This window comes from Python bivittatus, unplaced genomic scaffold, assembly GCF_059951505.1.
Source record: "Python bivittatus isolate LINGU-HERP-01145 unplaced genomic scaffold, Pbiv_v1 ctg000610_np1212, whole genome shotgun sequence".
Classification (NCBI taxonomy): domain Eukaryota; kingdom Metazoa; phylum Chordata; class Lepidosauria; order Squamata; family Pythonidae; genus Python; species Python bivittatus.
Window position 1 is genome coordinate 28093245 of NW_028277088.1, and position 23527 is coordinate 28116771.

The 23527-nt window shown below is 36.5% G+C and overlaps 1 protein-coding gene across 3 annotated transcripts in view; it reads right to left on the reverse strand.

The window, feature by feature from the left end:
* The window catches only part of AGMO (alkylglycerol monooxygenase), a 135072-nt gene that overhangs the window by 110971 nt on the left and 574 nt on the right, over window positions 1–23527 (reverse strand). For 2 of the 3 annotated variants that reach the window (XM_088150658.1, XM_088150657.1), the window contains exons 2-3: window positions 21264–21391; window positions 9368–9519 (exon numbers count right to left, since the gene is read on the reverse strand). In XM_088150658.1, the coding sequence (XP_088006784.1) occupies window positions 9368–9519; window positions 21264–21391 (280 nt within the window). Of the gene's footprint in view, window positions 1–9367; window positions 9520–21263; window positions 21392–23222; window positions 23435–23527 lie in introns of those variants that run through there. The other variant, XM_088150659.1, reaches the window with a different exon arrangement.

Sequence of the window (23527 nt, forward strand, 5' to 3'; positions counted from 1 at the left end):
GGGCCATGAATACCATATTACCTACCTATGGCTTAGAATATGTGTTAACTAGGTTCGTAAATAAAAAAAAATTGGTATTTGTTTGGAGGTAATAACTCAGTTTTTTGGTGGAATTCAGATTTCCACTACAATTTTATAGTAAATGCAAATAGAAGAGGTATATGGTTTGTTTATAATTTCCTGACTTATTCTTGGTTTGATCCCCACCAAAGTCACTAAATAATCCAGGGATGCAAGGCCCGACTGAATTCCTAATGCCAAACTGGGATTATGGAAAAAGGACAATGCAATCAAAAGGAACAAATTTGTTGCCAGGAATGCTGCTTTCAGTACCAATTTTTAAAAACTTTCGTTTTGCTAAATGCGTCAGCCAAAGATCATTTAACCTATATGGCATCACACAATCAACTAACCAGTTAGATATGGCTATACAGTGTCACAAACCTAATATAGAATGTCGGCAGAAAATCCTTAATCTGAATTGACATGTGCTTTCAATCTATACACAGCCAACTCTTAAATATCACCAAAAGGAGGAATTTTTGGAATGGAATAGGGTAAATGCTATAAGAAAGAACAGTTTCCATTTCAGCTCAGCAATGATGTCCCCCTTTAGGATAAGCATAAACACAGATTGAATGTCTTTAAGAAATAAGTAACAAGCTTCACAATAGCATGGAATGTTAAATTAAAGGTTGAATAAACTTGGTATGTATTCTTTCCTCATGAGCTTAACTTTTACTGTATATCAGACATCTGCTTCAAATAATGCATTTGAAATGAAACAGAAACAAATACTAAGTGGAATGAGCAAAATGGTGTGGATGTGTGAAAAGGGAAGAGTCATGGTTTTCAGATTTGTAAATAAATAGCATGAAACATAGGAAATGACCATACGAAGAATGTGAATTAATGGCATACCTATTTTCTAAAGATGGAAAGACAACACTAGAAGCCAAGCCTCCTGTGAATTCAAAACAAAGCACAAAGGGTATTAAAAGGAACTTAAAAGATGCTATTATTATCGCAAAACTACTTCCACACTACACAGACTTATTCAGAACTGTTACAGGCTGACTTTTAACAATCTGCAAATTTCTGAGAAATCCAAGACATTTTTTTTTAATCAAGGATACAAAGATTTATTTTTTAAAAAGCTACGTGTGTCTACAACTTCCTGTCAGGAGATACAGGTATAACATTGTCTTCCAAAATGTAACATTATCCATCTGGCCAGCAAACATCTGGATATTCATCTTAGCTCATAATTTCCTTCTGTAAGTCCAGAAATTGTCAGTTATTTCAGCTGAGATTCACCCCAAGGGAGAAAAGAAAAAGTTACATCCTTCTTTGCCCAGGTTTTATAAATTGAACTTTACTTTTTTTCCCTAGGATGCCAATAAGTATAAATATAAGCAGCATGAAGTATTTTTATTGTGGTTTTAAGCCTATGCATATGAATTCCTAGGGCCACACAGAAAATATATTTAATTTCATTCATTATACAACTGAATTTTAAAATTTTGTTCAGACAATGCAACAATTAAGGGTTCCTCATAGATTGGTACCTAGTTAAACTGCAAAAAGCAGAACTGGGAATAAATAATAGCTTTCACAATTGCAATATGTAAATATGCAGATCTGGTTTTGAACATTTCCTCTTTTACTAATTAATAAGAATTGAGGTGAGCAGAGATGTAGTCAAATGCAGACTTTGGCAAGCCTTATTCCAAACTAGGGACAATACACAGGGGAAAAAAATCCTTTGCATACCAGATCTCATTCAGCTAGAAGAGAATGTGCTTTTTAAATTTATTTCAAAGGAGAATATAATCGTATTCATTCATTCATTCATTCATTCATTCATTCATTCATTCATTCATTCATTCGAATTTCTATGCCACTCCATTCCTGCAGGCTCTGAGAGGTGTATAATCATCAAGGAAAAAATGAAAAACAACTTAAAATTGAAACATAAAACTCCAAAACAGCACCATCCACCTGTTAAAATTGCAGGGTGAAGATTGATTTTTTTTTTTTTTGCACTTATTTAGTTGTGATGTGGCCAAGAAGTGTGTCTGAAACTGTTTTTTTTATTGTAGAATTGTATCTCCAGAGGGCTGTTGCCTCTCAGGCTTCCATTAAATCTCAAAGGAAAACGCCTTGCAGGAACCGGGCTTTTTTACATTAAGAAGAGTAGGTAGCCAGGTAGGTTTCAGAATAATGAAGCAAAATAATAATACCATTAATACTACTCTCTACAACCTCCAACAGTCAAGCAAGTTCCAAAACACTAAGAACAACTTGCTAACACACACACACACACACATAAAATCTCAAGCACTCTCAGGATAAGTACAAAAGCCACTTTCACATTAGAAAATATTGCCACAGCATTAATTAAATATTAATTAGAACAGCAAATGTGGTTCAACATAAAAATAAGGGGAAAAATCTAATTTTACAGATACATTGGTAAAGTCTGAACTGGCAGCAAATGACTGGTATAAAGAACTTGGGAATGGGGCAATAATTGCTGCATTCTTCTTATGACTCAGAAATATTCCCTTCACAAAGAAAACCAAAGTATTTATAAACAATATCGTATATACAGAAAGCTTTTGGAAAGCAAAACAATGCAACTAAGGGAAGAAATATAAAAATAACACTGGCATTCTGTATGAGCTGATGCTGGTCTGGCAGGAACCAGCAGTTCTCAGACTAGACAGAACCGCTATGTTAACACTGAGCAGGTGTCTCTTTTGAAAGCTGGAAGATGAAGAGACGCATTTCAATTGTTTTGATAAAGCAGCAGAAAAAATCCTAGAATATAAACCCTGTAGCAGACACACATAGGCATGTATATATGGCTTAACTTCTGCATCCTGCAGCAGCCAGGTCTTTTGTGTATATACAGTTTTTATTTGCTTGTAATAAAAGAACTTATCTAACCATGTCATGTCTGTGAACTTCTGCTCTAAGCCAGTTCCTGTGTATGGGTCAAAGTGTCTCAATTTATTGCTGTGCCTGACATGAAGTCAGACACTCTATGCAGATCTCTCTCTCTCTGGGCAAATTTGGCATGCTAAATTCCCCCCGTTTTCTTCCCCAGATACCATTATTTTTTGCACTTAGTTACAGTAAGATGCTAGCATGAAGCTAGATTACTGTCATAAGTGCAGCATATTATGTATTTTCCTGTAGACACAGCTTCATTGAGTTAGATTTCATACAAAACAAGCTGCCTATTGTACCCTTGAAATCCACTGTGTATTCTGACTTTTTCCAGGCAATCTAGATCCTATACTTGGTGACAGCTCAAATCACTGAAAGGCTGGTTATGGGAGGGTTTCATCTGCACCAGCAATAACACAAAACAAATCCCTCTACGAGAATTTGCCCAGAGCAGTCATTTCTGGTTATCATCATTGTGCATATTTATGACTGCAGTATTACTATACACTTCAAGGGCACTGGGATAACAATATTGTTTTCTGAAAACTTTTAGAAGTGGTTATTATTTTCAGAGATTCCTAATGACTAACACAATTTTGAAGGCTCTTTTTCAAAAACTTCAGTGGCTGGATTAAAGAATAAGGGGAGGGAGAGATATAAAAAACACTAATTAATTTGTACATCGTCACCTCACAAATGACTTGTTTGTATCTTTTGAACATTTACTAACAGACATTTTCCCAAGATTTCTATAGTTAAAGCATATAATTTTTTCCTCCACTTCCATCGTTTTGGTTGTTTCGGCTGATGTTCTCACACTGAAATGTAGGCTGCATTCAGACTGGAGAACCAGGAAAGAATTCCCCATTTAATATGTTTACTTTAAGAGAAGCTTCCTAGTTTGAGCAAAATACAAACTGGGCAGCATTCAGTACCATGGCATCTTGCTGGAGCATCAGCAGGGGATAGGAGTTGGTTCAGCTCCTACATGAATGGAAGGTACCCATCTGTAATCCATATTGAAGCCCTTGCTTGCTCCATTGGGGAGAGCATCAGGGCTCAGAGCTTTCCCCTACTATATTCTATCTAACATCTATATGAAATTGCTGACAAAGGGCATCTGTTAGCAGATGACACTCAGTTATATATCATCATCTCAGGCTGAACCTTATATGCCATAGAAAGCAAGGGTGGGTCAAAACAAGCTTATATTAAACCCCTCCAAGACTCAGTTGCTCTATAACAATAAACAGTTGATACCACTGGCTGCAGTAATTACTCTTGACAGGGTCAAACGCCCCCTAAAAAAGGGAGTTCTTCTTAGACTCATGCCTTCTGCTCAAGCAGCAGGTGGAAATTGTATCTAGGAAGGCCTTTACTTGTCTTTGACTGGAGCATCACTTAGGACCTGGACCAGAATGCTTTGGCGATAGTACCTCATGCCTTGATCACCAAGAAGTTGGACTACTGTAATGTGCTCTATGATGGGCAGTCTTTGGAGACAACTCAGAAGCTGTAGCTGGTCCAGAATGCTGCAGCTAGACTGCTGACATGTCATCCATGCCTCTGCAAGATAACCATAATTCTTAAATTGTTGCCCTTCTTATCAATAGGTTTCAGGGCCCAATTCAAAATGGCGTCATCCAAGAAATGCCTTGGTATTAATGGGAAAATAGCCCATTGTTTGAATAAAAATATTTTGGCCTCCAAAACCTATTTTCACATATAAGCACTAGAGCTAACAGCACAAAATTTAATTTAAACATGGATAGGAAAACCAAATTCTATACAGCTTAACACTATAGCACTACAAAGCCATATACAGCACAGCACTGGGATACTTTATACACCATCTTGTCAAGTTGAATACACTTGCCTGGGCTGGAAATCTTGAGAAGGCTTGCTGAGAGTCCACGCATACACAAACAAGATGTGGATGGGGCACAGACCACACTTTCACTCCCACATTTTGGAACTTACTTCCTCCAGTCTAGGCTCTACCCCATGTTCTGTAAGGCAGTGAAGACGCTATGCATTTATCCCTAATTATTATGGGAGTGACATTTGATGATGGCTTGGTGTGACCTGTATTAATTTTATGACTTATTTTGTTACAAGTCATTGTGTCTTTCAGTTGGGGAAGGTAACAATAAATTTAAAATAAACGAATAAATCATAGTTAGATAAAGCTATGAAATATCCTATTAAATGGAATATATACAAGGAGAAGAGAGGGAATACAAAGGAATAATGCTTAATTCCGAGCCTTCCAAATGTTAGCTAATTTGAAACTTTGGATGACTGATATGGTCAGATATGCTGAAACTTAATCCACAGAAGACAGAGGTACTTCTGATTGACTAAATAACTGGATCCCACATTTGCGCTCCAGAAATCAATCCAGAACGGGATCCCACATTTTACATCACCTGCACTAGTACATAAAATATATGAAAAATGCCCAGAGTGATTCTTCAAGCAAAGGAATTTCTTTATTCCTTGTGGAGAAGTTTGCTATTGACTCAAATTCAGATTTTGTCCTTTATATCCAAAATTTGCTGAACTGAAGTCTGTAAAATCAAGGAATTACCATATCAAGGCCAGGAACTCTGACATTCCCTGCCAAAATTAATTCTAACTGCATTACCCCTCTATCAGCTTTCTTCTAAAAAGCACTAGATATCTTAAGGTGATTTATGACAAAGAGAGAGAGGGGTTAAAATTTTTGTTTTAATTGGATTTTGTTTGAATTGGGTATTTGTAATTTTGCTTTGCAGTATTTACCTTTATTTTATTTGTAGCTGCCTTGAGCTATTTTTTCCCATCTTCCAGTTCGAAGACCAAAGTCTGATCATTCTTAAAGCTGGTTGTGGTGCTAGGAAGTATTTATTCCACTTCTGGAAGGTTGGAATACATATTTCTAAAATTACACTTTAGCTAACAGATCAATTATTCAGCAGCTTCGAGTGGAAAGGCTGGACTTGTAATGGTGAAATCCTGACTCCTGAAATCTTGGCTTTTCCAGAAAATCACAGAACATAAGCCTCTATTACAGTACCTCCACAGTTACAAGTCATGATTCATTCTGCATGATTCAGATTTATAGAAATTGCTCTTTCTCTCTATTTTAAACATAGTTACTTCAACCATAACTAGACTTGATCCACTACCTTTAGCAATTGCCCAAAACAGCATATTCGTGTAGGCAATTTTTCTAGCCACAGGTGCTTCTTTTCTTGCCAATAAATGACTTAATTACAGAATTTGTGGTGCTTGTCAATGGTTCAGAATGTATTCAAAGGTGATTAAATGAATTAATGGCTACTCTTCTTGATGTCTTTTTAAACATTACTTGCTGGGAAATGAAAGGAAGCTATTGCCTTCCTGTCCAATTTTGTGAGTCTTCCCAAACCAATTAGGTTGGCTACTATTTAAAATAGAATATTAGGCAAAATGGAGATAGCAGAGGCTCTGTTAGGACAATATTTCAAGAGCACATTCCAGACTGCATACAAAGATGATGGCAGAAGACTCCTCCACTTCTTAAATGGCATCCATCCAGTGTTACAGGTTGGGAGCAAACCATCAGAACACAGCACATCTGTATACTCTCCTTGCTCAGAGGACAACTGAGAGACAGAATACACACAGTGCTCAATTTGTGCTTCTTTTCATGCTTGATCTGTAATTATTTCCTTTCCAGGACCCTGCATAGATAGGGAAACAGGGAAATGGCAGGAAGAGCTGCTCTTGTTATTTTTCATCATAGCCTTTAAAGCAATGTTTCTCAACCTTGACAACCTTAAGCTGTGTGGACTTCAACTCCCAGAATTCTCCAGCCAGCATGCCGGCTGGGGAATTCTAGAAGTTGAAGTTCATGTTTAACATTGCCAAGGTTGAGAAGCACTACTTTAAAGGCACTAAAAAAGAAACTGCTTGAAGAAATAATTTTGCCACTGTCATATTACTCTGTTTGAATCTTAGAAAATTGCCTTGCCTACAAGAAAGTTAGCTAACTGAAACAAAGACTTTCACAATCTCCAGCTTACAAGGCAGAATTGCCATTTTGCCAAATAGATTTTCCTTCTGTCAGCATGGGTTTGGTTGACAGAATTCTGTGTTCAGTATGATATATATCTTGGTATAAATGCTATACTTCCCAAAATGAAAATCTGAATTTTTCAGAAGGACAAATTAAGTGCTGCCAAGTCAGCTAATGCTGTTGTTTATGAAGCATATCCCCAGTCTCTCTCACACCCACACACCAAACTTGGCTACTCCTTATGATGAATATTCCCCTCCCCTTTATATTATTGTCTCATCTCCATGCACTTCCTCACATCCCACCCACCCTCTCCCTAAATCAAATTTGAAGTTCCTCCCCATAGGATTGCTGTATGTCCGATTACATCCTTCCTCTTCTACTTAACTCAGAAACTCTCCCTGCATTGTACTAGCCTGGTTCTGACCCCATCCCTTGTTCTATCATCATTGTTCCCATCAGGAACAGAGACTATTCCACTCTTCCACTCAGTAGCCTGCATTAATTTATTGTATGTTCCCATCATTTTTCAGAGGCTGTTCCAATGTTTTTCAAATACAAAATCCAGTGATATTAAGTATTATATAATGAAAATCCAGAAACACATTGTCTAATTTATTGAAGGCCCCCCACTAATTTGAAGCAAAACAAATAGATAATAAAGGGAAGAATTATCATTTAAGTGCACTGACTTAATTTCCTTATCTCAGCAAAGTTTCACACTATTTAATACATGTGCCAAAAATCTGACAACAAAAATCTTTATTGCAGGCTGGAACATAATTGACTCCCCTGATGCAGAAAGACAATAGAGCTTCTGAGGTCCTTTTTGCATTATGAGACACACATATGTGACCTTTACATTTGCCTAAGGAGCAGGTAGATGAAATATGATGTTTGGTCCTACTTCTGTCCACTGATTATTCAAATACCTGTACTTTTAAAAATCCTTTTATTAGTATTTTATTAGCAAAAATGAAATAGTGTCCATGGCAGAAGTTTTAGCTCTATCAATATTTACCTCCATCAGTATTTGTGATATGATCTCCACATCATCCAAGTGTGGCAAATGAAAATGATGTGGCTGTGAGATTAGGCTGAAGCTGCCATAACTAAGGATGAAACAGGCATGTAAGTAGTGAGGACAAAAAGCCAAAAATCTTGTCTAAAAGATCCTTTTGGGGAGGTAGATAAGAAGGAAACAAGTCACTAAGGAAACAAAGGAAAAAATGTCACCTGAACCAGATAAAGGAAGTTGGGCCTGAGCACATGGAACGCCTCCCCCAGCAATCCCATCAACAGGTACCAGACTTGTAACTTAACAAAGCAAGAGTAGCTGCCAGTCTTGTTGCCAGTCTTGTGAATCAACAAAGCAAGGACTTTTGGGGATAAAAGGGGTTTCTGAAGCCCATCCACTCCTGAAGTCATCTTTGGATCCAGACTCGGCAGCTTCCGTCCCCCTAGCTAGTGCCTGGCAGTCGAGTTGAGAAGGATGTGGGTAAGTGTGCATGAGTGTGTCTGTATGTGTGTGAGAAAGAGCAAATGTACATTGTAACCAGTAAAGTTTTGCTGTTACTTTAAATTCACTGGGTCTCTGTGTATTCCAAAGAGCCTATTGTGCCTCAGTGTTCGGTTGGAAGTGATTGGGTGTGTCCCTAATTATTTCCCGGCTGTTGCCCAAGGCTGTGTGTCTTGTCTGCTCTAGCCCCACTTATCTGGAAAACCAAGGTAGAAAGCGGGAGGGGGGGGGAGGCTTACAAGATCCCCATGCCTCAACAGACTGTGAGTGTGTGAGTGACCATAAGCCAAATCTGGGAGTGCCTGAAACATAGCTCCTTTAAGGAAGCAACTTTTTTTTTATTATTAAACATTTTAAAAAAGAATATACATAAAGAAAGATAAAAGACATGAAAAAATAAAATGGTAAAGTACAAATAATGAAATACAAATAAGTAAATAAGAAATCTAAAAATGCCAAGCGATTACAGTTTTCCAATATATTACTTATGAAATTATAAATTTTTTAAAGAAAAAATTAAGAACCGTTAAGCTTTAAGCTACCTATCAACACTAATATAGCATATCTAACTAAAATTACAAGCTAACAGTACTAGAAATCTAGTTTCCTATAAAGCCGAAATATAGACTCTCTATATAGAAAAAAACCATTTTTTGAGCGGGGTAACAAATTCATGTATTAAATTATAGTCCAAGAATGATTTCCATGGAATCAACTCTTTAATGGAACTGTGCCACTAATATCAATATAGTTCTGTCACTTCTCATTTTTCTTTACTGGCAGCTCTTCAGAAAACAGCTCAAAATGCTCACTATTTACAAAAGAAAAATGAAATTACATAAGCATCTTACCATGGGCCATGCGATGAAACCAGTAGTATCCAAAATCTACTCCAATGAAGGTGAAATACCATGTCCATGATGAATCCCATGGTAGTTCTATGATTCTATAGTTGTTCCACACATAGGCATACATTGATATTTCCACACTTCTAGAAATAATGCTGAAATTCAAAAACAGAAAAATGCACATTAAAGAGGCACCACACTACCATCTACAACAGAGTTTTGTTGTAGACTTAATCATCTCCATCAAAAGATCAAGGAAGAATGGTTCCTGCAGCTAAAAACAGGACAGTTGTTTAATCTAGCAAGCAAAAAATTTAGGGAAGATTAAAAACTTATCCTGAAAGATTCTGCTCATCATCAACACGGCAGCAAAATCATCAAAAGTTCAAAATGAGATACAAAACAAATATAACATTAGCAATTATTGCAGCAGTGCTGGGGTCTGAATAAAGCGTCTATTTATATGATATCTAAGGTGAATAAAATTTAACTGTAATGCTCTGACCATCTGATTTTTATCCCAGCAAAGACCTGCCGTGATCAAAGTCTGGTATCACTAAGCTACCATTTGAGAAAACAGGACCTCAATTTTTCTTAGTTATTATTCCAAATCCCCAAAAGCTTTGGAGATGAGAGGAACAGGAGGGAGGGCATGAGAAGACCCTGTTTCACCCTGGCTGTCATGGCCCACCTGTGCCTCACTCATAGCCCTCTAACAGCTGGCCTGATTTTCAAACCAAGATATCTGTTTAACTTCACTTTGGCAGCTGGAGAACCAAGAATTTCCACACAAGTTTCAATGGCAGGTGTACTTGTCTTTTGCTGAAGCAAAACACCTGGAAGATGTTTAATCTTTGTAAGAGCCTTACAAAATATTGCTAAAGATTGTTTTTTAAAAATGTAATCCACCATATTTTTGCAATTTATAACTTGAAGTATTACCACAAAACTTAACCTAAATTCTTAATCATTTAGACAACTGGCCAGAAAGGAACTAATGCTGCTCTAAAGGGACTGGGGAGGAGAGAGAAGAACTCTCTCAACATTGTTTTGCCAGGAAATTTAAAAAAAAAAAGAAGAATATGGTGCATACAGTGGTATCACTTACCGGCTGTTATCCAGAACACAGTTACATATACTTAAAGCCCATTGAATCAAGAGGGCTTAAGAGTGCCTGACTCTGCTTGGACAATGGCCACTGGGTACTGTTTTCTCACTTTGGCCTTATTAAGTACTGTAGTATTTTTGCAACATATCCAGACATAGAAAAAAATACATTTCCTAAATTTGTCACTGAGCTCTTTTTTCCATGGGCTGTAGCTAAAGCTAGAGACTAACTCTGCAGTCCAACTTTTTTCATGAAGTTATATAAGTAAAATCTGCATATTTTAAATTAATCATTAGTATACTACAACTGTAATTGTTAATGAGTTATCTAATGTGTCAAATATGGAAAGAAATTTACAATTGCTTTATTTGGGGAGAGCGTATTACAAAAGTCAAAAGTAGCACTTAGTTATTCTAACTACGCTTTTTAAACCTCCGTTCTCCTTCCAATTACGGTCTCAAGAAAACTAAATGAGAATATTAATTAATCTGAACTTTGATGATAAATAAGCTAATTGCAAGTAAACTCTTTAATGAACAAGATATAGTCCATTTATAATCTGACAAATTCTCAGTGAAAAATAGTAAGAAAATTCAAGGGATTTATTATTAATTCTCATTTGATTTTAAATTTTCCCTATCGTGAACCAAAAATTCATCAAAAATAACATCTGCATGGGACAGTGTGAAAGATATGATGAATTATATATACAAATACATTAACTGCTATTCATTTTAGAAAACAACTATTAAAAGTATGCTTATGAACTAATAACAATAGCCAGTTTTGAATCTTCAAAAATATGTCAAAAGATAAAGAGCTACAGGATAATGAAACAAATAACAATATCTGATTTATACATTTTAATTATACATTTAATTTATATATTTTATATACAATTTATATAATAATTGTGTTGCAATAAATTCTTGATATCTGTTAAATGCTCATATCCACATCAAATACCAAAGGTTAACTGAAATCTATCAACCTAAACACACAGAAACACTAGAAACATGTGAAATACAAGTGTTCTGTAACATGGCCTCCATGAAAAAAAAGGAGGAAGAGGAACAATAGGATGTCTGGGAAGCCTCAGACTGAAAAAGAAAAATAATTTTCCTGCAATTTAAAGTCTCTTATATTTTTCAGAACAAGTGCCAGTTCGTGACTTGATACCCAATTTATTACTCCATCAACTGATTTATTAGACTTGAAATGCCCCTGACATATAATGGTCACAGCTTCTCCCCTTTCTGCTTTTTACATTCTAGTATGAAGCCAGACAATCTGGAAGTTGACAGAAAGAATGAGAAAGATCTGGGAGTTTTACTCCCTGCCTTCACTCAGTAAGGCAAATATGATCACTTTCCATTTTTAATAGACAAACACAGCTAAAAAGTGATCTATTTGCCAATAACAGCCTGGAAAACTGTTAGAATGTTGCCTGTGTTAAGTTCTTAATTACAGGAAGTAAAACCAGCACTACTTCATCCCGAACAGTATTACACTGCAGAAAGTTAGCTTAAAAGCTTTCTCACAAAGAAGAGATAAAATCTCACCACAAACATAAAATGTCAGCCCAAACATAAGTGAAAACTCAAATATTTTTCCTAAACATTTGCTTTCCTACCAAACACTTGACATTTGTTTGTTTAATTACAAACAAGGATAACCCAGTGGCTTACATCATTGACCATAATATTTTAAAAAGGATTAAAATCATTATCTAATGTTGTGCTGTATTTAGGAAATCTTATATTATCAATTATTGTTTATTATTTGTAGCACATTATTAATGTTCATGGCATTTTGCTTATTGTAACAATTAATTATTCCCATTAGTCAGGAACATATAATTTTATTTGTTAGCCATTTTGTGGACTGTATCTTGACATATCAGTTTTGGAATATTTGGGGAAAAAGAAATTTAACTGAAAACTGAGATAGTGCACATGCTATATTTTGGGATTACATGAAAAGCTAACAGACACATGTGCCTTGTCTCATTCAGATGATATCATTACTAAATTGTTTTACCAATATATCTGTCTAATCAAATTCATTTTTATTACAGCCAAAGGCCAACTAATTAATACACTGCTATTAAAAAATTTAAAATATGCTCCATTAACTTGCAGAGTATAACTGTTATTATACAAAATAATGCTCAGAGTCAGCTTCAATTGGAGTGGCTTTAAAGCCTTCTAAAACTATAGCTGTTGTTATTACTACAGAATCTTCAAAGGAAGATTGGTGAGTGAGAACTTTACCAGGTTAAACAAACTGCAGTGAAGGAAAAACAATGGGTTAGTAATTACATCAAGACAACTAATGAAACCTTATTGAAAGAATCTCAGAAAGAAAAGCTATTTGCAGAAATAAAATCTAACCTTGACTATAAAAAGCAACAACTAGAAATGAGACTAGAAAATTGGAAAACTAAAGCACTCCACGGACATTTTTTGAGAAATACTGAAGGAAAATTGGATAGCACCAAAAGACGGCAATGGCTTAGGAATGGCTCATTAAAAAAGAAAACAGAAAGAATGGTTTTTTGCTACCCAAGAAGAAGCCCTATGCACAAATGTCAACAAGCCAAAAATAGAAAATACCAATTTGGATAGTAAATGCTGAGATAACAGTGAAACAGTTGACCATTTAATAACTGGATGCAGCAAAAGCACACAGACTGGTTACAAAAAAAAAAAAAAAAAAAGGCATGATTGAGTTGGCAAGATATTACACTGGCATTTATGTAGAAAGAATGGCTTTGCTGTCAATAAGAATTAATTGTAATATGAATTCAGAGAAAGTCATTCGAAATGACACAGCAAAAATATTATGAGTTTTTACAATCCAAACTGATTAATACCTGGAATATAACACACCAAACATTACTGTCATTGAAAAGAACCATGATTGCTTTATCGATGAAGCCATTCCAAAAGACAGTAATGTTGAAGACAAGGAACAGGAACCGATTTGGAACTGTTACCAAATACTGTTTGCAAACAGAGACTGCAAACATTTGGAATAAGTCTACAGTGGTACCAACTGTTATTAGGTCACTAGGCGTAATACCACAAGGACTTAGAAAGAATTTGGACTGCCTAAATTTGGAACAACTAATGACAGCCCAATTACAAGCATCAGCACATTTGGCACTTCATATATAATTAGACACTACAGGTAGTCCTCACTTAACTATGGTAATTGGGACCAGAATTTCTGTCGCTAAGCAATGCAATCGTAAAGCACAATGTCATGTGACCACATCACTTAACCATCATTAAGCAAGGATTGCGGGTGATTAAGCAAGGACCTCCTTGCAACTTCCTGCCAGCTTCCAACAAGAAAAGTCAATGAGTCCCGGGAAGTCGCAAGTCCCAGGCAGCTCGCAAACAGGCCAGCAGGTGGGTAAGCGTTCTCTATATGTTATTGGACTCCCATATGTTATTGGACTCCCATCAAACCTGATCACTACTATACTATCAGATGTATAGGATTGAATCCCAGTAACATCTGGAGTACCACAGGTTTCCCATCTCTGGCCTTGGTCTGAAAGGATATTGGCAAAGCAATAGAAATGGTTTTAATAGAAGATAATATATGTAGCTCAGTGTTGAACTGTGGAGTCCTTGCGGTTCTCTGAGCTTGGTTGTTTTCTTGCAGATGTTTCATTACCCACCTAGGTAACATCTTCAGTACTAGAAGGGAATCGGTTTTGATTGCTGGCGAGGAAATGTTCTGAAGCAGTTAATCCCCCAACACCAGGATTAACACTAGACAAACAATCAAGCAGTAAACAACACCCTAATCAAGGAACTACCAACTCAGACAGACAACCAAGCAGTAAACAACAGCCTAATCAAGGAATTACCAAAGAGAAAGCAACTCCCCCACCAACACTGACAGGGCAAGCTACTGTATATAAACAGAGAGCAAACCCCACTCCCTACTAGCACTGAAGATGTTACTTAGCCAGGTAATGAAACTTCTGCAATAAAACAACCAAGTTCAAAGGACCCCAAGGACTCCACAAAAATGGTTTTCCTAAATTTTGGACATAAATTATTTCTGCAGCCCTATATACTTTCTTTGAAATAAATAGGATATTAATTCAGATAAAAAAATATTTTTTAAAAACATATTTATTAAGATTATGTCCCAAACTTGTTTTGTTGTTATGTTATACTGATTTAGCAAATGAAAATTAACAATATAAGAAACAAATATATGCTTATATTCTAGCTAGCTGATATTTATTTCTGGCATATGGCTGTTCCTAAGAAAATGGGGTTCTTTGTTTAGTTTGGGGGAAAGAGGTCCTATTAAAGCAAGCATTTCAAATTTATGGCAAGTGTTGTAATTTGTTCTTTAAATAAAAAGAATTTAAAACAATCTACATGTAGGCATTATATAGGGTGGGTGTATTTATTTACCAACATTTGTAGGCCATCTACTATGTAAGTGTGGGTGGCTTACAATATTCAAAACATCTATAAACATATTTCAGTATTAAATAAAAAGATACTACTGCCTTAATTATGATATTCCTGTCTTAATGTCACCCATTTCCTAAGGGACAAAAGGATGGGGTCCACCTGAATTCAAGGGGCATGCTGTTTTCAGAGTGAGAATGTCTTTCTCCAGACACTGGCCACCAAACATTTGCAGGATAGACACATAGAACATCCTCTCCTTGCTAGGCCATATAAGATGGGCAGATTCTACTTGAGCTGTCAAACTTCTACTTAAATAAAGCTTTACTGATAAAGCTATGTTCTGCTACAGAAAATCAGAGATTCGAAACAGGAGTGCTCAACATGCAAACATTCCTGATCAACTCTGCCCCTCCATCAATGTCTAATAATATCATTGCCCCTGCAGACACCCACACATGACAGGAGAAGCATATTTGTCTGAAGGTGCATTGCTTCCAAACAAGCAAGGATGCTGATAATGGCAGGATTTTTTGCTCATGGAGAATCCAACACCCTCACAAATATACATCTTTCTTCTAAATATACCAATGCTGAACCCCAAGAAGAATGAAATAATTTAAGTGGAATCCATTTCTGATGGATTTTTTTCAATAAAACCTTTATGTTGTCATGAGCAATTCTGAAGGTTTTTTATTTTCATATTATTTTCTTGTGAATCAAAATTACAATCCTCTGAATGCCCACTTAAGGCAAACATCATGTTCAATTGGGCTGATATGCTAGAAAATATTTTAAGTACCACAACAGCCCAAAGGTTATTTCCCTTTCTAAGCCTTCAATACTTTTGCTGCTTTCTTTTTTTATTTTCCCACTGCTTGGAATTGAAATCTCCCCTTTCACATTGTTCCAATGAACCTAAAAAAGTTTTTATTTTCTTCTATACCTGAAGCTCTGCTTTAACTACAAGGCCAATGTACTAATGACAAGTTTTCCAACAATGTGGCAAATTTCAACCGCTAGCTGAGAAAATGAGAACTAATCCCTAGGAGAGGATACTATCAATAGTGCATTAATCTGACCCTCAGCTGTTAATGATTTACACTGCAATTTCCCTTGATACATTGAGTTCGAGTGAAATATTATTTTAACAGTTTCTGCTGAGGTACCTGAGAATAGAGTTGCTGAAAGGCATTGATGGGAATAACTTATTTGTATTTTGGAGGGACAAAACATGCTTTTAATTTTTAAATCTACTCAGTGTTATGTTTTTTCCAATGGCTCATAATTCATTTAAAATAGGGATTAATGCTCAGTCAGCTGCATACTAACTGGAAGAAATTAAAGAAATTTCCCAAGCCAATTGCATAAACTTTTGAAGCACTGCAAACCAGAACCAAACTTTAGTTAGGAATCCAAATTCAAACTATGTATTTCCAGTTCATCTGTAAGGAACATTGGTTTGAAGTAAAGAGGAAGTAAATAATTTGAATCTCAACATGGGGAGTAACTACATGGTCTCAAAATTCATTCAAGCCATATACTTGCATTATATGTAAGCTACTTTCTGCGATGCTGGTTTCACACACAGTCCTAAACCATAATGTGGCTGGTTTGCTAGTACTTGAAATGTATGACATTATGTGTGAATTTAGTTACTTCTACTTATTTAACAAACCACAGTTAAAAATCCCAGCTTGACGCAGTGTGTACCAAAATCTTTTCCTGAGAAGCACTGAAATTGGATCTATGGGGTTGGGGCTTTTTAAACAAAAAATCTTAGTATTTGCTCTATCTATTACTTTAATAAACATAAAAGAGAAAAAGGAGAGGAAAAAATGACAAAATCCACAAAACCAAAAAGTGAAAGGAAAAAGCAACAAAATTATCTTCCATACAAGAAATCATAGAGACTAATTTTTAAGCACACCACATGGCACCTTGACCACACAGAACAACAGATTTTCCATTACATCAACAGAGAATCAGTTCATAAGCAGAAAACATAGAGCCTTATTTTTTTATTTCAATTTATATTTAAGTGACTCTGGGCAATAAATAGTTAAAAGAAATGGATATAATAATACAAAATAAAAATATGCAATAAAATTATAGTGATGACTAAAGACTGGGAATTGCTCTTTCTTTCAAATACTGTGGAATAATTCTTTTTCCTGCCTTGCCATACTCAATAAATCCATAATTCTTCATATTAGTTTGTGTTATGTAATTCACAAATGTTCACATATTTAAACTGCATTGATCTTTTAATTCCATATTGTATGTATTATGTACAGGTAGTCCTCTCCTAATGACCACAATTGGGACTGGAATCTCGGTTGTTGAGCAAAGCAGTCGTTAAGTGAGATGCCCACATGACTGCTTCACTCAATGACCGCAATCCAGCACTCCCAGTTGTGGTCATTAAGCAATCTTCCAGGTTGTTAAGCGGACAGAGTGAAAGATCTGTCTGCTGAAGAATTTCAACTCAGTACAGAGCTGAAATCCTCCCAGAGCTGAAATCCTCTCAGCAGGCAGCTCTTTGATAGTGAAAGGGCAGCCTGCTGGACAGTGTCGACTTTGCATGGAGCTGAAATCCTCCCAGCAGTTAGCCCTTTCGCTCTCAAATGTTCCTAAAGCCCGCCAAAGGATTTGCCCTCCCCTCCATGGATGGAGGGGAAATACTTCCTGGGGCTAGAGGAACAGAGCTCAAATCTTCAAGATTTGAACTCCATGTCTGCCCACTCCTGAGAGGGGAGGGGAAACCTCCTAGTGGTGGGCAATTATGGAGCTCAAATCCTGAAGATTTGAGGTCCATTCCTTCACGCTGCTGAAACCTTTCAGTGGTGGGAAATTACAGAGCTCAAATCCTGAAGATTGGCTGGCAACAATTATACAAATTTCACTAAAGCAGTCTGGAAAACCATTATTTAAAAGGGCATCATTACAGATATCCAATAGTATTTAGACAAAGAATATAATTTGTTTTATATCATTCCATGGACAACCATCTAGACCATGAACCTAATGGCATCTATTATTTCTTGGAGAGATCAGGTGAAGCTAAATAGACAGACTGATTACACATAATCTTAAGAAGAACTATATTTAAAATTGATTAATTTTTTCCTTGATTACATTTGCCTCAGTAATATATAATTTAGAATTTTAGAAGTGTTGCTTTATTTGATTAGAAACATTACATATTTCACCCCGGGTGGCCTTAATAGTAAAGACGCAATGATTTTATCTGAGAGGCTAATAATTTATCAGGTCTTTTATCTCTCTGCTTTATACAATTAAATGAGTGTTCCATTTCAAGTACCTAATGTTCTACAGTTACCTGGAATACTTACTGCTCTCAAAATAATTCAATTCTGAATATATGCAGAAAAAAAATGGACAGTACATTTTCAGTTCTTGGCTTGTTAAATCCTGCTAAATTCAATACTTGCTTTTGAGAAGCATGCTTAGGATGAAGCTGTAAAGTTGTCATTCTTTTAATGAAATAATGCTGGGCTTTTTTCCCAGCCTTTAAGCAGAGAGAATGGACTCCGATATATCACAGAACTGCAAAGGACTTCCGAATCAAAGGTCAGCTATCTAATACACCACCTGCCAAAGCAGATAATCTGCTGTTACAAGATCAGTGATGAATGGTGCATGTCCCCACTTCCCATTAGTGAGGCCTAAGCACCTGTCTCCTTTATAATCCCATGAGTAACCCAGCAAGCCATTGGATGCTACTTCTCATTAAGATGCAAAAGAATATTTTCAGTTAATCAAATCATGTCTCTAACCGTGTTTTTTTTTAAAAAGCAATTCTGTACTCTTTCCAAAAATCAGCATTTAAAAATACATTTTTTGGGAGGGAAAAACATCACGTTAGTCCATCAATACAACCAAAAAGAGTACCGCTGACACACTGTAGAGCAGTCAGGCCTGATTCACAGGCTCACAGACTTAAAAAGGGCCACTGAGTCCAATTCCCTGCTGAATACAGGAATCCAACAACTCTGACAAATGATTATCCACCTCTGTCTGAAGATATCCAGAGAAACGGAGCTCAGTACCTCCCTCAGTAATCAATTCCCCTGTTGAGCTGATCTTATCTCATGGCACTCTGCCTTCCTTATACTTTAAGATTATTATTCTGTGTTCCACACTGTAGGGCAATAGAGAATATACTTTGTACCTGAAATCTGCTATCATAGCACCTCTGGCACCTTTTTTCAAAGCTAGACAGTTCTTTCATTCTTTCCTAGTTTCCAGCCACCTGACCATTCTTCTTGCCCTTCCTGACATTTTATAAATCCAGGCTACCTGTTTGCACTTTTCTTTGATAATCTATTCTTGTTTCCTTCTTTTTGTGTCCTTTTTAATTTTCTCATTTTCACTAAGCTTTTTGTAAGGCCACAGTGGCATCTTCTACTTGATTTTGTTGTTTTTTTCCTCTTCACTGGAATTATGCTTATTTACTGTATGCTTTTAGTATCTTCTTTTAGGACTTCTTTTCCCTCTGTTATCCAAATCAGACTTGAGCAGATATACCTTTCAGAGCAATCAGAGTTGCCCACAAAACAAAGCAGTTGTCTAATGGGTCTGTCCCATGGCCAGATACATTCCCCACCCATACTGGTGTGAGCAGAAAAACTGTGATACTCACACCACATCACGATCTGATACCATAAGATAAAACAATAAGACAATCCATATAATTGCTTAACCAGCTGTAAGGCTGTTGCAATCACAGGGGCAATTACAGCTTTTCCAAACATTATAACTATATTTACTAAGCATACTACAGGATTCAGTAAGCCAGACCTTCCCAATATGATGTCCATCAGACTTGTAAAGTCTACCAGTTTTCACAATTCCCAGCAGCATGTCCAATAGCTGGGCCTGAGCAGACCCAAGATGAAAAATGTAGATCTAGCCAATTGCTATAACAACTGACATTTCACGTATTAGACAAGCTTTTAACATGGGAATAATGAAGCTCTTGCTCCTTTTGAACGTGGATAGAAGGACTGCATTTTCTTACTATGTAACCTAACCTTCATTCTGTTATTTCAGTCTTTAAGGAACATATTGCACAAGATTGCATTTTGTCTTTCCTTCAACTATTTGGGGAAAAATGGGGTGGGTTGGGACATGCCCCTTAGGGTATATACCATGTTTTACTCCACTATCTCAATTTTCAATGTGGTTATCACTAAGGCTACAAAGATACAAATTATATAGCAACAAAAGGTTAAAGTTTTCAGTATCTGTTTGCTGCCCTCTGTATTTATCTGGATTTTTGCCATCCACACATGGTAATCCTAGTTTCACATTAGGCAAAATTGCAAAGAAATCAAAAACTTACAAACCAAAAGTCAAACTGCCATTAATTCTAAGCACAGACAGCTGCTTTGAACATTCATGAATTTGTCTAAATATTTCTAGGCCACCTAAGATATCAGCCACAAGCACATCCAATGGCCATTTCAATGAACTTAACAGAATACAATGTTGGGAAGGCCTTATTCAGACATACTTTTGTTTAAAAATGGGTGCAGGAGTCTATCATGGTTTTGAAATATATATATATCCCCCCCTGAAAGTGTACATTAGCTTTTACACCATTATATCAGCCTTCCAAACTTATTATTTTGTGCTTTGTGCTTTATTTTTCCTAGTCCTGAAAACTAGTGCTATATCTTATAGAAGCATCATGCCTAAACATAGACTCTGTCCAATATTCAGTAGTTTTTGGCTTGTATTCTAAGATGATTTAAATGGAATTCATGAAAGGCAAGTTTCCCATTTTCTATCCTTTCCTCATCCCTGCAACCCCTGTGCTCCATCCCATGTTGATTAGGACCCTACTCTTTGGAGAACCATAGATTGCAGTAGGAGAATAGAAGAAACAAATTACTTTGCTCCCATGAATTGTCTTCAGTCTATTGTAAGATCCAAACTTCTCAATTACAAAGTGATGCAGATAAATGGAATTCTTACTTCAGAGACCTTTCTTTGTTTGTACAATTAAATGCTGTATGAAGAAATAGTTCCTTTTTTACTTTTGAACTAATTAAACTGCTAATTAATTCCACTGTATGAGACTGGACTCTAATATTTGACATAAATGTTCTACTTGAGTTCGGAACACAGCTTGAAATAATAGATGTGAAAAACAGATTCTCTTAAAATTGCATATATATTATTAGCTACATGTCTCAATAGCTTTTTCATATTAGTCAAAGTTTATGAAAACTCCTATTAGCAAAATTAGGAATCTTCTGATTTTTCCTAATCTTCTCTAAATCTGAATCAACCAAGCTAGATAACAGGTTGGACTTACTCTGGAAGTCGAGAGAAGATACCTGCGGATACAGATGTTATACCATCACTGAGAGATAACAAATGTCCCTTCTGGGCCCACTTAACTATGAACTCCAGTATAATCAGGGTAATGAAGAAGGGAGTTGCCTAAAATGAAAGGGAAGAGACATAAACAAAGTAAAGATTTAATCATACTAGGCACATTCTGCCTTTGCTTTCCAAAAATGATCTAAACTTGAACACACATATTTTTGAATTACTTCCTCTATAGCATCATCTGTATATCTTAATGAGCATATTGTGCTAGGTAAACTGTATGTGGTTTTACAAAGGATGCTGAAAGTGCAACCCATGCACATCGATTCAGTCTGGCTTAGAACCAGAAACTTTCTGGCCCTTGATGCTCTGAAAATATGTAACATGCAATTGTATCATTCATATCTGATTCTGATTAAGCTACAGGGTGGGAAAACGATCTTTATATATTAAAAAACGCTGTGCTACAGGAGGGGAGGCAGTTATTGACTTTATTCAAAGTGCAATTAAAAACTAAATTACCATTGCCAAGGTTAGAATACTGAACAGATCCCAATTAATGCCAACTGATTTTTTTTTCCTCTATGTAGAAAAGATCCCAATTAAAGCCAACTGGATTTTTTTCCCTCTGTGTTCATCTGCAGGAGGATTGGGGAATGAGTTAGATTCCTAACATATGTCTCCTCTTCCATACAAAGCACTTATAAGGCTCACCTGCAATTTGTTTCAAAATCAGATAAACAGCTACATTCTATGAATTTTCTGAAGGCCTACTTTAACCTTTATTCTCATGATAGCTTGCCATTCTGGGAGTTTTAATTCCAACACAGGTTGGAAAAGACTCCTTTGCAGGTGTTCTGCATTTGGGAAGGGCCATTACATATCTAGTACTGCACAAACTCCTGTATCACTAGCATAATCTCGAAGAATACTTTTAATACATACAGTTAACATATATAGCTAAGAGTCATCAATCAGTATGGAACCAGATGTAACATCAAGATAGTATTGGACTATTGTAATGCATTCTGTGAGAGTACCCTTGAAAACATTTCAGAAGATTGCAACTGAGTTTTAACTAATTTTATTCAAGCCAGCAATGGGCAAGATATGTCTCCCCCCCCCCCATGTTGTTTAACTCCAATTCTCATAAGCTTTACCCTGCATGGTTAATAGTGAAGGAGTGGCAGCCCAACATCTGGAGCATCACAGTTTGCACTAATACTAATAAAAAATTAATATGTTTTTAAGGAACATGGCATAAAGGGCCTTGTCTCTTACCAATCAGCACACGTGTTTCAATTATCAGTGATAGTCCCTCTTTGCCTCCCATCTGCATCTGCAGAGATAACTTCAGATTCCATGCTTAGTATTTCCAAGCGGGAATCGAAAAAATTCTGAAAGCCTGAAAGGCTGCTGCCAGAACTGGATTCCTACATCATACTAAGCCATGATTTGTTTAACCAAGGTATCTTGGCTAAGCCATGTATACCTCTCCTCTCCTCCAGAAGGAATAACAACCCGCTTTTGTACTGCTGCCAGGAACTTAACACAGCATATATAGAATTCCTCATTTTTTTCCAAAACACCGTGAAGGGAAAGTTGGGCTAAGAGACAGTGACTGGCCCAAGGTGTGTAAATCCAGCCACTTTTCTTCCAATCTATTTATTTTGGGATTAAGAAAGCTAAGGAAAAAGTTCATTGACCTAAGAAATGTGTAAGGATAGGAGTAAAACAAATATGTGCCTTCTAACTAAAGGGAAAGGGGTGAGATTAATAGGGAGGCTGTGTCCTACCCAGTTGTACACTCATATGGTTCAAATCAGAGGTCAGAGTTCAGCATACTTTGGACCAGTTGCCATCTCTTAACCCAAGAGATTTCTTGACCTCCAGATGTATTGCACTATAGCCCCCATCAACCACAAGAGAATGGCAGCTGCACCTCAAAAGGTGAAGTCTCTTTTCAGTTGATTCCTGGTGACTTCATAGGATGCCTCCATGTAGTTTTCTTGACATCAATATGAAAATAGTTCCTCTTCGCCTGGGTTTCTTTTTTAACTTCCCAGTTTATTCATGAGCTCAGTCTTCCTGAGGCTCTCCCACTCAAACGCAGCTTCTTCGGGAATCATGGTTGGCTGAAGGTTACCGCCTAGCCCCACGATTCTCAAAAGATAACGTCTCCTTCAAAACAACCCGGTGATGTCATAGACACCCTCCCCACACTCATGTAGGCGGGGGCGGGAGTGC